This window comes from Diachasma alloeum, unplaced genomic scaffold, assembly GCF_001412515.2.
Source record: "Diachasma alloeum isolate Michigan unplaced genomic scaffold, Dall2.0 Dall_scaffold_00271, whole genome shotgun sequence".
Classification (NCBI taxonomy): Eukaryota; Metazoa; Arthropoda; class Insecta; order Hymenoptera; family Braconidae; genus Diachasma; species Diachasma alloeum.
Window position 1 is genome coordinate 2,360,105 of NW_021680410.1, and position 13,578 is coordinate 2,373,682.

Below are 13,578 nucleotides of genomic sequence, written 5' to 3' on the forward strand. Positions count from 1 at the left end.
AGTATATTTCGTTACGAGTGCGGAAAAGTCTCGCCTTCGGCTCGTGCTATAAACCTCCCACGAGCCAAAAAACACTTTTCCCACGAGTATCGAACGATATTTTTCATCACAATGTGTGGAAAAGGGACGTTTTAGGCACGCGAAGTTACTTTTTCGCACAGCGTGATGAAAAAAGAAATTCTCATCACTTGGGCGTGATGAGAATTCATGATGATTCATTCTCGCCTTCGGCTCGGATTATAATTCACATTCGCCAGATAATACTTTTATCGCCTGGTGGCATAATATACTATGTTGACCCGTGGGAGGTGTCCAAGAGTCAAAGAACACTTTCCGCGAGCGTCGAACCCTATTTTTCATCTCAATCTGTGGGAAGTAGCACTTCACTTTCCGCACAAGTAATAAAAACGGTTGTGAAAGTCTTCAAGAGGTTAAACCGGACCGAAACATTCGACTTGGACAACTCCTTGTAAAACCTGAAAACTTCCTAAACGGTAGAGGTTGTTGGGGTAAAACGGACACTTGACTTTTTTTGAATGTTAATGAGGGGTTGAAATGTTGATGAAATTTAATAATTTTTTTTTCAATACGAAGAACAATTCAGTAGCGAAGCGGTAAACCGGGTTAAGTCGATTTTGACTATTGGCGAGTTTTTGACGAATATCTCGGAATCTAAAAGGGATAGAAAATTTTTTGTCATGACCTTTTTATAGCCCTCAATTGGTTCTACAAAAAAGGTCATGAGAAAAATTTTGCTATCTCTCTTAAGTTCTGAGATATTCATCAAAAACTGATCAAAAGTCAAAATCGACTTAACCCGGTTTACCGCTTCACTACTGAATTCTTTCCCTTTGTGGCGAGCCTAAACTGAGCTCAATTGATAAATTTGTTTCTGAGTTATGAACAATTAAAAAAAAGTCTAAAGTGTCCATTTTACCCCACCCTCCCCTACATAACTGGAATAATTCAGTCAGGAAGTTTCAGGTCGAAATATTCAACTGGGGATTGGAGTACAGATTTTTAAATAAAACTCCTTCGCCCACCACGAAACATCCAGGACCAATCGAAATGCCCCAAATCTCAGGATCCAACGGAGAAGGCCAATGGAATTGATTCAAAATCCGCACGAACATCGCGTGGGAAATCTCTGCGATCTCTCGTTGGTTCCGTTCTCCTACGGAATGATCAGTCCTCCCAGCGCCAATGACCGGCTGCGGACGGAAGCAGGACCATTAAAAAAACAGTACTGGATCAACACGATCCCGAGACGCTGACAATTTGAAACTTGGAACGTCATTAGTCTGTTTATCTCTGAACTCCATCGATTCAATTGATGTTAATTCAATACTGTTTTATCCCAAATGACTGATGACCGTCATGCCTCATTTATGAGACACTAATAAGGGACGAGATGAATTTCATGAAGAGTATATCGGTGAATAACGTCAAGACTGGAGATGCCATGCAACTTAATAATGTTGAAGTATTGTATACAAAAGTGCAGAGAGTGTATGTGAAACCACAGCATAAGGAGGAGAGGCAGAAGGATCTGAGGGTCAACGTGGAGATCCACTCGGGGATCAGTCCGGTCTGTCAGAAGGTAGTTTTTTTTCGCTCTCGAGTTAACCTATATCTGTTTGTTTTGACGTGGAGAGGGAACAGTGAGTGGATTTTCAAATCAATGAGATTGATTCTATTATTTTCTTGCCTTCGAATGGAAGCTTTGTAATCGTTCAAATTTAAGTTTTGGATTTTTTGGGTTATATCGACCTATTATGATCCTAAAAGTCGGAAAATGCATTTTTAGACCGTGTCCGTACACTGAGAGAAAAACACACACGTTGTCAAACAATTATTGTTTGGGCCAACAGAATCGCTAGGTGAAAATTGCCAAAAAAGAATTTGTTTGGTTCGAATTTGAAAGTCTCAAACGTGAATGATTGTTCTGCTTTCTCATTTCTTGTCTGTGATTATTAGACAGTCGAAACGAAAAACTAGTATCCCTTGTTTCGCGTAAAACAAAGATTTTTCGGGAGCAAAATACGTATGGGAGAATTGAATAACGAAGGAGTAGTGCTAGAAATGACATTTCTTGCGTGTACAGAGAATGCAATTCTTTTTTAACTACTAAATCTATTTTTGCGTCAAGAATTTTTCATTCCAGCGGACTCTGCATATTTGGCACAAAGAAATCCTTTCTTGATAATTTTCAAAAAGTTATTTTATTGGTATAAGAAAGACTTGTTTCAGAACTTTATCATTTTTCTCTCAGTGTATGTGTGCACTGAGAGAAAAACAAACACGTCAAACAAGTTTTGTTTGGGCCAACAAAATCGCTAGTTGAAAATTGCCAAAAAAGAATTTGTTTGGTTCGAATTTGAAAGTCTCATACATGAATGATTGTTCTGCTTTCGACAGCAACGGAATATTTGGCTCAAGAGGCGGATAATTCACAGCAGACGGTGCCTTTTCAGGATGAAAATATCTCATATAGAGGACAATTTATCAACAAATATTTTATCCCTAAGTTACAAGATTGCTATTATATCATTATTATTGTTTCATTTGAGGGTTTATTTCTTGTCTGTGATTATTAGACAGTCGAAACGAAAAACTACTATCCCTTGTTTCGCGTAAAACAAAGATTTTTCGGGAGCAGAATACGTATGGGAGTATCGAATAACGAAGGAGTAGTGCTAGAAACGACATTTCTTGCGTGTACAGAGAATGCAATTTTTTTTGAATTACTCAATCTATTTTTGCGACAAAAATTTTTCATTCCGGCGCACTCTCTGCATGTTTGGCCCACAAATATCCGTTTTCGATAATTTTCAAAGAACTATTTTCTTGGCACAAGAAAGATTTGTTCGAGAACTTTGTCGTTGTTCTCTCAGTGTATGTACATATGTATGTGAAAAAGTTTTCGTTAATTTCTCGCTAAAGAATCGACGGAATTGAATGATTTTTTTCCTTAAATGAAGGTATTGCTAAGCTCTATCCATCGCCATGAATTCAAATTTAATTCATTAATTCATTTTTTTAATTTTGGATTTTTTTCCAAATTCATTGAATGACGGCTCAGGAAATGAATTCCCCTGAAAGTGAGCTTTCTGATGGTTTCCTCAAATGTGATGGTTCAAATTCATTCAAGTATGTGCAAATCAAATTTTTCTATCAACATTTTATCGAAGAGCTGAGGGGAGAGGTCGATTTGTAAAAAGGACAATTGGTTGTATAGAAGGAAAGGGGTAAAAGGAATAATGATGCTGATGACATTCAACTAAGTTGAAAATTCTTTTCCTGTTTCCTAGGAAGAAGAGAATATTTGAAAAAAAAATTTTTTTTTCTATTTCATTGGTTTTATCGGAGTAGTTTTCGATTTGAAACCCCTCCTCTAGCCTGCCTCCCCTCCTTTACTTTTCCTCTCATTGTTATCTGCGGTATCATGGCCGTCTAGGAGGAAGAGAATAAATCCAGTGGAAAAAATCATGCCTGAGTCAAATCTGCAAGCTGAAACTCCAATTGTTTTTTATTGAAATACATTTTAGGCTTTTCTTTTTACCAACTGTCGAATTCTCCTCGATCAGAATGGATCAAGGGCATTCGACTGTGACCCAACCCGAGATAATCAATTGAATCAATATTGACCGTCAATTGTTGACATTGTTCGATATTACACACTTCACCCGATTTCGGTGAACTTGAGTTCGTTTTGTTCGCTGGGACATTTTCTCTCGAGTTCTTGTACAATTTCTAAATTCATCGACTCATTTAAGGCCCGAGTGGATCATCTTTCGAACATAATCTTGGTTATTTTTTTTATTTTGATAATCTGAAATGATGTACAATTGCTATTCAGTTTTATATAGCCCTGGAGTCCCCAAAAATTCAGTAGCGAAGCGGAAAACCGGGTTAAGTCGATTTGACTGTTGGCCAGTTTTTAAATATGCCTATCCCACTGAATAAAACCGAAATTTAATTCTCAATTTAGAAGGTCAAACGTTTCGAGGAAACCTTTTTAATAAAAAATGCCACGCTGAGAAAACAAAATTTGTTTATCAAGTATCCATTTACTTGAGAGAAGTATTTATTATTTCAAAGCCGTATTTCTCTAATCGAGTCATTCCCAGCAATTCTCATCAAGTTTCAATTATGAAAATTATATTGCACCAGAAGATGAACGTTAGCAATGACCTTGAGTGAACAATAATTATTCCTCAATAATTATCAACTTCAAAACTTAATCCAAATTCTTCCCTCCAGAATACAAAAAGGTTAGAAAAAATTAATAGTCATTGGAGGAGTTCATCCTAGGTCATGTGCAACATAGTTATCCTCTAGAGCAATATGATTGTTATAATTCAGTAGCGAAGCGGTAAACCGGGTTAAGTCGATTTTGACTTCTAGTCAGTTTTTGATGAATATCTCGGAATCTAAGGGAGATGGCAAAATTTTTCTTATCACCTTTTTTATAAGCCTCAATTGATCCTATAAAAAAGGTCATGACAAAAAAATTTCCATCTCTTTTAGATTCCAAGATATTCGTCAAAAACTAGCCAATTGTTACAATCGACTTAGCCCGGTTTACCGCTTCGCTACTGAATTGAAACCTAGTCAGGCTCGCCTGCAAATGACACGATTGGAGAAATACGATTTTGAAAAAATAAATATTTCTCTCAAATAAATGAATGTTCGGCAAAAATCATTTTTTTTCTCAGTGCACTTTTCAATTAAAAACTAAAATTCCTACGGATCAATTGGGAAGCTTACTACCAATGGAATTCGTTGAAATAAAAAATGAAAAAGCCAAATAACGCATCAAGTAACGGTCGCATGCTTTCTGACAGAAAGGCTCGGCCCCCGCTTGTTTTATTGCTACACTTGACCTCTCCGATTAGTCCCTCAACGTTTGTATTAAATTCCTCAGAGCCTGTGTGTTCTCCTAGCAGACGATGACGATCCCTGCTTCCTCTACTCCCTCCTCATCAACGACGAGGACTTCAAGATCCTCAAGGCCCAGCAGGGTCTCCTCGTCGACTTCGACAACTTCGCAACCCAACTCATATGCCTCCTCGAGCAGTGCAACGTTTCCTCCCCTGGGGCATCAAAGGGTCCGCCTAAATTCCTGCTCCTCCTCGCTGAAGAGAATGGCGAGTGGATCTTCAAACTAGTCGAGACGAACAACTTCAAACACTTGTGCCATCTGAGTCTCAGCATTGCACCCGCCAGTGACCACGATATCAAAACACACATGGCGATGAAGATAAAAAAGCTGAAGGAGGATCTTGGGAACAGGAACAGAGAGGCTCTGGGGTTGGAGACGAGACTGAATGCACTTAATGAGGATTTCGAGAGCAAAGTCAGGGAGTACGAGCAGTTGGAGCAGAGATTTTTGACTGAGAAGAGCCAGTTGCAGATGACAACGACGCACCAATTGAGTATTGAAAAAGAAAGGTGAGGATTCTCGTCATTTCTGCACTTTTTGATTTTGTGAAGGCCCTGTTCATTAAGCAGAATCGATTATGTGAGCGACATCAGTTTAGAAATACACCGAGAGAAAAACAAACACGTTTTCAAACAAGTCTTGTTTGGCCCAACAAAATCGCTAGTTGAAAATGGTTAAAAAAGAATTTTTTTTGTTCGAATTTGAAAGTCTCAAATATGAATAATGGTTCTGCCTTCGACAGCAATGAAATATTTGGCTCAAGAGGTCGATAATTCACACCAGACGGTACCTTTTCAGGATGAAAATATCTCATATAGAGGAAAATTTATCAACAAATATTTTATCCCCAAGTTACAAGATTGCTATCATATCATTGTTGTTGTTTCATTTAAGGCCCGGGTGTACTATCTTTCGAATGTTATCTGGATTTTTTTTATCTTTCGTAATCCAAAATTGTCAATTGAGTGGTACATCATGTAGAAATTCCCAAAAATTATGATAGAATGATGAAAAAAAATAGAAAAAATTCTGTACTTTTTCAAAGGGCGTTTTTAATTGAGATTCAGAATGAGTTGAAAAAAGTGGCAATTACAAATATCTGATTTGCTGTGGCAAATTATCTATTAGCTGTCATTTTTCATGGTGGATAACAAAACACTAACTCCTCATGGTAAGTGACAGCTAGGTATCTCAATTTTCAAAACAGTGGTATGTAGTCATCTGCCATTTTTATGTGATAAAAGTGTGATTAAAAAATTCTCCAAAATATTACAACTTTTTTCAAAGAGCCTTTTCCGTAATAAATGTCTCTGTGCAGTGTGGGAAAAGATTTACGAAATCAGTCTTCCCCCTGCATGATATTGGGTGACAGGCCGCCATTTGTCACCGTAAATCAGATACATTTTTCAATTTCTTGTTATTCAACTTAGTCTGAATATAAATTAAAAATGCTCTCTGAAAAAATTAAGAATTTCCTCTACTTTTTTATGATTATTCATTCATAATTTTTCAAAACTTCTGCATGATGCAGAACTCAATTGACAATGTCAGATGGCGAAAGATGAAAAAAAATATCGAGATAACGTTCGAAAGATAGTACATCCCGGCCTTAAGGGTTCATTTTTTTGTCTATGATTATTAGACAGCTAAAACGAAAAACTACCTATCCCTTGTTTCGCATAAAACAAATATTTTTAGGGAGCAAAATACGTATGGGAGTATTGAATAACGAACGAGTAGTACTAGAAATGACATTTCTTGCGTGTAAAAAGGATGCCATTTTTTTAAACTACTAAATCCATTTTTGCAAAAAATTAAAAAAAAGAAAAAAATAAACAAATTACAAAAAATTATTATTATTAATAGTTATTTTTACAAAAACAATTCATTCCGGTGCACTCTTTGCATGTTTGGCACAAAAAAAATCCTTTTTTGATCATTTTCAAAAAACCATTTTCTTGGCGCAATTAAGACTTGTTTGAAAACTTTGTCGTTTTTCTCTCAGTGTATGTGTGAAATTGAAGATAATGATCGAAAAATACGAAAAAAAGAAGAAATTTCTTGTACTCTGACCCTTAATTTAGAGAAATGCTCTGAAATTGTACAATTTTATTCAATTTTCCAAAGATAAATATCTCGCAGAAAAATTCTATCCAAGGTTCTTCGTTTCGTGATTCATAGTTTTATTTTAAAACATGAAATCATTTCAACAATTGTGTATTTTTACGTCTCAACGTCAACAATATTATTTTCCATGAAAATGTAACAAATAGAGATATTTATAACATTGGAAATACATGTACTTCTTTTGGATTCAAGGATATTTAGCAAAAACTATTTAAAAAAATGACATTCGTTGTCATTTGAAGCTTATGCGTAAACAATTCTTTACATTTTGAACAATTCCAGTCACTTTTGAATTGTAGCTATTTACAGAAGATTCCTATCCCTTTTTTCGTTGATCTCGTGCTTCGTGCTTCTATTCAGAGTTAGGCAAGATAATGTTGAATTACAATTATTTCATTGCATCCCAAATTAGATGAATCTATTACCATTTTTCAAATTTTAAAGATTGCATTAATCATAAATAAAATTTTTCAAATCATCAAATATTTTATAAATCAATAATTGATTTCGAAAGATTGGTGATTAGTTGATTAATTGCCAAATGAGTAGCGAAGCGGTAAAACGGGTGAAGTCGATTTTGACTATTGGCCAGTTTTTGACGACTATCTCGGAATCTAAAAGAGATAGGAAAATTCTTGTCATGACCTTTTTTGTAGAGTCAAGTGAGGGCTATAAAAAGGGTTATGAGAAAAATTTTGCTATCTCTCTTAGATTCTGAAATATTCATAAAAAACTGGCCAAAAGTCAAAACCGACTTAACCCGGTTTACCGCTTCGGTACTGAAATCAAATTCAGGAATTTGGAATTAATTGTTTAACAATAACTGAAAATTGAGATTATCTTCCAATTTCAATAAAAAATTAGTGAACTTTAATTAATTCAAAGTAAACTTCTTTTAATATTACTGACGTAGCGATTTTCGTCGATTTCTGCTTCTATTTTTGTATATGAAAACACTAAAAAGATCGTGCACTTTCAAAATTTCAACGTCAAGAATATCACATTTCATGAAAATTTAACAAATAAAGCTATTTATAACATTGGAAATACATGTACTTCCCTTGGATTCAAAGCTATTTAGCAAAAAATATTTTTAAAAATAGTTTGTCATTTAAAGCTTATGCATAAAAAATTCTTTACATTTTGAGCTATTTCAGTCACTTTCAAAAGGAACGATTTCCAGAAGAATCCTATCCCTTTTTTCGTTGATCTCGTGCTGCTATTCAGAGTCACGCAAAATCACAACGTAAAATTAAAATTATTTCATTGCATACAAAATTAGTTGAATGTTTTACCATTTTTCAAATTTTAAAGATTTTTTTTAAATATTAAAATATTCTATAAATCACTAATTGATTTCAAAAGACTAACGATTACTTGATTAATCGAAAAATCAAATTCAGGAATTTGGAATCAATTGTTTAACAAGAATTGAAAATTGAAATTACCTTCAAAATTCAATAAAAAATTGATGAACTTTAATTAACTCAAAGGAAACTTCTTTTAATATCATTGAAGTAGTGATTTTTGTCGATCTCTGCTTCTATTTTTGAATATGAAAACACTAAAAAGATCGTGCACTTTCAAAATCTCAACGTCAACAATATTATATTTCATGAAAATGTAACAAATAGAGCTATTTATAACATTGCAAATACATATATGAAAATATATGTAATTCCCTTGGATTAAAAAATATTCAGAAAGAACTACTGGAAAACAGGAACGACATCTGTTCATTTCTTCTCATTGAATATCTCAGCATGAACAAAATTACTCCAGAAAAATTTATAAAATAGAGATATTTATAATATTGGAAATCCATAAAATCCCGTCGTAATTCTGAGCTGAGCATTCTAGAATCGAGAATATTACGTAAAACAAGAAAAAAAGAAATGACATCATTCATTATCCGATCTTTTCTCCGAATTCTCCCGCAATTAACCACAAAAAAAATCGATACTTCCTCTTTAAGCCTCATCGTTCAGCTCTGAAATTAGTAATTGCTCGGATGACCACGAACTTCCAATATCTCAATGTCAACAACATCATAATCCATAAAAATGTGACAAACGCTACAAATGGATACATTTGTAACGTCAGAGGGGGTCAATTCGGTTATCAATGATTACAGTTTATTACCACCGTCGAACGTCAGCATGAAGCTATCAACGAAAACAGTTTTGTCATTCAAGCTTCTGAATGCTCTTTCGACATACGTCTCCCGTCAATAATCATCATCCATTGAATCGTGAGTCACCTTCCCGCCTCGAGTGATTATCCGATGTATTTACTCTTCATTTCTTTAAAGTAGTATAAACAGCTTGAATTTTGAAGACTAAAATCTGAAATAAATTTTAAACGAAAGTTAATATGAATAGAAACATTCTGGTTGAGTTTGTACTCAATCGGCAGTCTTGCATTGTCTCAAATTGACCCAAGCAAAACTAGAATGGTAAGAGTTCTCCGAATTAGAAAAAAACTATTGTAGAAAATTAATTTTGAATTTTTCTCTCAATTCTGTGAGAATTTAATTATTTCATTTTATTTGTTATTAATGTGAACAAACGAAGATATTAATTTATAATATTGGATATACGTATGTAAAAATACATGTACTTCCCTCGGATTCAAAGATATTTAGAGAAAAAACTATTGAAAAAAATTACACTCTTTGTTATTTGAATCGTATGCACAAAAATTCACCACATTTTGAACAGTAACTATTTAGAGGAGAATCCTATCCATTGTTTCTTTGATCTCCTGTTTCTATTTAGAGTTAGGAAAAATCATGAGGTGAAATTAAAATTATTCCATTACTAGGGGGCTAGGGCCCCTGCTCGCACCGCTCGTCAACCCCGATATGGCCCACATATGACCCCCATGATGTTTATTCTGACCGTTGTGACCCTTAATCTGACCTTCATGACCCTCTTTATACCCCTTGTGACCCATATTTTGACCCTTAATTTCGAGTACAAATTTTTATCACCAGAAGTCGATTTGGATATTATAATATAGAGAGATTAGAGACCCTTATTTTTACCTTTGTGACCCTTAGCTTCTGACCCCATGACCCTTATATGGACCCATAATACGACCTGGTGACCCCTAATCTGATCCTCGTGACCCTGATTCTGAACCTCGTGCCTTTTATTCTAACACTCATGACCTTTCTGACCCTCATGACTATTATTTTGACCTTTGTGACCCTTAATTGTGGAGTGTTAATTTCGAGTATCAAATTTTCATCATCAGAAGTCGATTTGGATATTATAATATAGAGAGATTAGGGACCTTTCTTTTTACCTTTGTGACCCTTAGCTTCTGGCCCCATGACCCGTATATGGACCCATAATACGACCTTTGTGACCCTTAATCTGATCCTTGTGACTCTTATTCTGACACTCATGGCCCTTATTCCGACCCTCATAACCCTTATTCCAACCCTCATGACCCTTATTCGGACACTCATGATCTTTCTAACCCTCATGACCCTTATTCCGACCCTCATGACCATTATTTTGACCTTTGTGACCCTCAATTGTGGAGTCTTAATTTCGAGTACCAAATGTTCATCACCAGAAGTCGATTTTCATTTTATAATATAAAGAGATAGACGCCCCTATTTTTACCCTTATGACCCTTAGTTTCTGACCCCATGACCCTTAATTGGACCCTTGATCTGACCTTTGTGACCCTTAATCTGATCCTCGAGACCCTTATTCTGACACTCGTGACCCTTACGACCCTTAATCCGACCCTCATGACCATTACTTTGACCCTCGTGACCCTTACTCTGACCCTTGTGACCTTTACTTGTGGAATCTTAATTTCGAGCACCAAATTTTCATCACCAGAAGTCGGTTTGGATTTTTTAAGTATAGAGACATTCAAAATCAGTTAGAAACCCAACAGAATTACTCAGAAAAAACACTCTAGTTTCCCATTAAATTCTTTTATTCAGGTTTGGCCACAAGAGAATCATTCAATAACTGTATCGACCCCTAATTGTTGCAGATTGACCCAAGCAAAGCTGGAATGGCAAAAGCTCTCCGAACTAGAAAAGATCAACATAGAGCGCCGCCACAGTGAGATCCTCCAGCAGCTCCACGCAGAGCTCTCAGACCTTCGTGCTCAGAACCTATCCTACCGCGAGAAACAAAGCTCCCTGGAGACAACCTACGCAGACCAACTGAAGCAGCTCCAGACCCTCGAGAGAGACCTCGAAATCGCCCAGCGTGACCTCTCCCACCTCAAGAAACAAAACTCAAAGCTCGACGTCGACTACCACGACAAAGACAAAGTTGTGAACGACCTGAGAATGAGAGTAGCCGTTCTCGAGCAAGACCTGAAAGACAAGACAATCCTCATCAACAAGCACACAGAGATGTGGAAGACTGGAAAGGAGCAGAAACAGCAGCTGGAGGAATTGCTCTCCGAAAAGGAGAATCAACTCCAGAGAAAGCAGAATGCCCTGAAACACGTGGGGGAAGAGGTGATAAAAGCAAACGAGATAATAAAAAAAATTCAGAACGAGCTGTCGACAGCCAAGTCCAAGTTGAAACTGAGAACAAGTATTTGTCTAGAGCAGGAGAAGCTGCTGGACACAAAGCAGAAGGAGATTGGCCAGCTCGAGACGAAGCTCGAGGAGAACTCAAAAGTCGTCAAAGACTTGAAATCCGAAGTGGAAAGTTTGCAGAGTGAGATAAGAACGCTCAAGTCCCAGGTGGAGTCTCAGGAGAAGACGATAAAGAATAATGACAATGTGATCAGTTGGTTGAACCGCAGATTGGCTGACAGTCAGTTGCCTCTGCAGAGTGTCACGACACCAGCAGCCATTAATGTCCCCTCGAACTTTCAGTTGACTTTGCCACGGACTAATAAATTTCTCACGAACAAATACGAGAGCAAAACACCAACGACTGGGGCTACTCTGCAGCAGAGTGCTCCTCCGACTGGTGGATTCAATCCGAGGAATGGAATGCAGGGGTCCAATGCCAATCAGACGTCGAGGACTTCTCCGGGACGTGCGGGGGTCGGGGTTATTACGGACAGCACTGTGGGACCTGGGGCCTTCAGCAGGACTGGCCACATGGGGAGCACCAGCACACCCATGGAGAGGATGAATATTTACCAGAAGTTACCGAGTGCTGGGCTCGTGGAGACTGCGGGGGTCAATGGGGCGAATGAGAATAACAATGTGCCTTTGGGGGCCAATATGGTCAGGTCGAAGAGTGCCTCGGGGGTGGGACTCAGGAGGGCGGTGCTGGATAAACCTTTGTTACCTTCTGCCTATTTTTCGAAGCCTCTGCACTGAGAAAAAAAATTATTTTTGCCAAATATCCATTTACTTGAGAGAAGTATTTATTTTTTCAATACCGTATTTCTCCATTCGAGTCATTCTTAGGCAATCCTCATTAGGTTTCAATAATGTCAATTATATTGCTCTAGAATATGATCATGTTAGTTATGACCTTGAGTGAACTTCTTCAATAATTATCAACATTAAAACATTGATAGAAATTCTGCCCTGTAGAAAATGAAAATTTTTGGAAACATGAATAATCATTAGAAGAGTTCATCCAAGGTCATGTGCAACATAGTCATCCTGTAGAGCAACATGACTGTTGTAATTGAAACTTAGTCAGGCTCGCCTGGGAATGACTCGATTGGAGAAATACGATTTTTAAAAAATAAATACTTCTCTCAAGTAAATGAATATTTGGCAAAAATATATTTTTTTCTCAGTGTGCATTAAGGGTCGGGTCTTCTTGGTTTGATAGGAATGTGGGAGGATGGGGATTCTTGAATGGGGTATGGTGGAAACGGATGAAACAATTTAAGGTGTCGGTGGATTTTCTTTCGAACGTTATCGCGATTGTTTTTCTATCTTCATATAGGCGAACAATCTTCTTTTCACTCAGAAACCTAATTTCAGGGCACAGGTTTCCATGGTTTCCATTGTCGAAATGTTGATTTCTCAATGAAGATAAGTAAAATACGAATTTTCAAAGGGAAAAGAAATTTTAGTCTGACTAGGATGTAAAATATATCACAATTTCCATTGGATTTTACATCATGCAGGAGTCCCCAAAAATTATTATTGTACAATCAAAAAAAGTAGAAAAAAAACTGAACATTTTCAAAGAGCATGTTTAATAAAGATTAAGAAATAAGTTCGATAGAGAGAAAATAGTGAATGGATAGTTTATCATGGTAACTAACGATCTGACAGCCATTGACTACTGTGACAAATGACGACTTAACAGCCATTAGATACATCAAACTATTGATTTACAATTTACTCTCTGTTGGGTTTATTTCCCAATATTGTTCAAAAACGCTATTTGAAAATGTTTAACTTTTTTTCAACGTTTTTTTGATTGTACAATCATAATTCAGTAGCAAAGCGATAAACCGGGTCAAGTCGATTTTGACTTTTGGTCAGTTTTTGGTGAATATCTCGGAATCTAAGAGAGATAGCAAAATTTTTCTCATGACCT

The 13,578-nt window shown here is 36.5% G+C and overlaps 1 protein-coding gene across 1 annotated transcript; it reads left to right on the forward strand.

Moving 5' to 3' along the window:
* Window positions 1-1,261: 1,261 nt before the first annotated feature.
* LOC107037845 (spindle assembly abnormal protein 6 homolog) lies at window positions 1,262-12,420 on the forward strand. The gene is made up of 3 exons (XM_015256619.1): window positions 1,262-1,600; window positions 4,928-5,454; window positions 11,093-12,420. The coding sequence occupies exons 1-3, from the start codon at window positions 1,412-1,414 to the stop codon at window positions 12,390-12,392; spliced, it is 2,016 nt and encodes a 671-aa protein (XP_015112105.1). The 5' UTR covers window positions 1,262-1,411; the 3' UTR covers window positions 12,393-12,420.
* The last annotated feature ends 1,158 nt before the right edge of the window (window positions 12,421-13,578 follow it).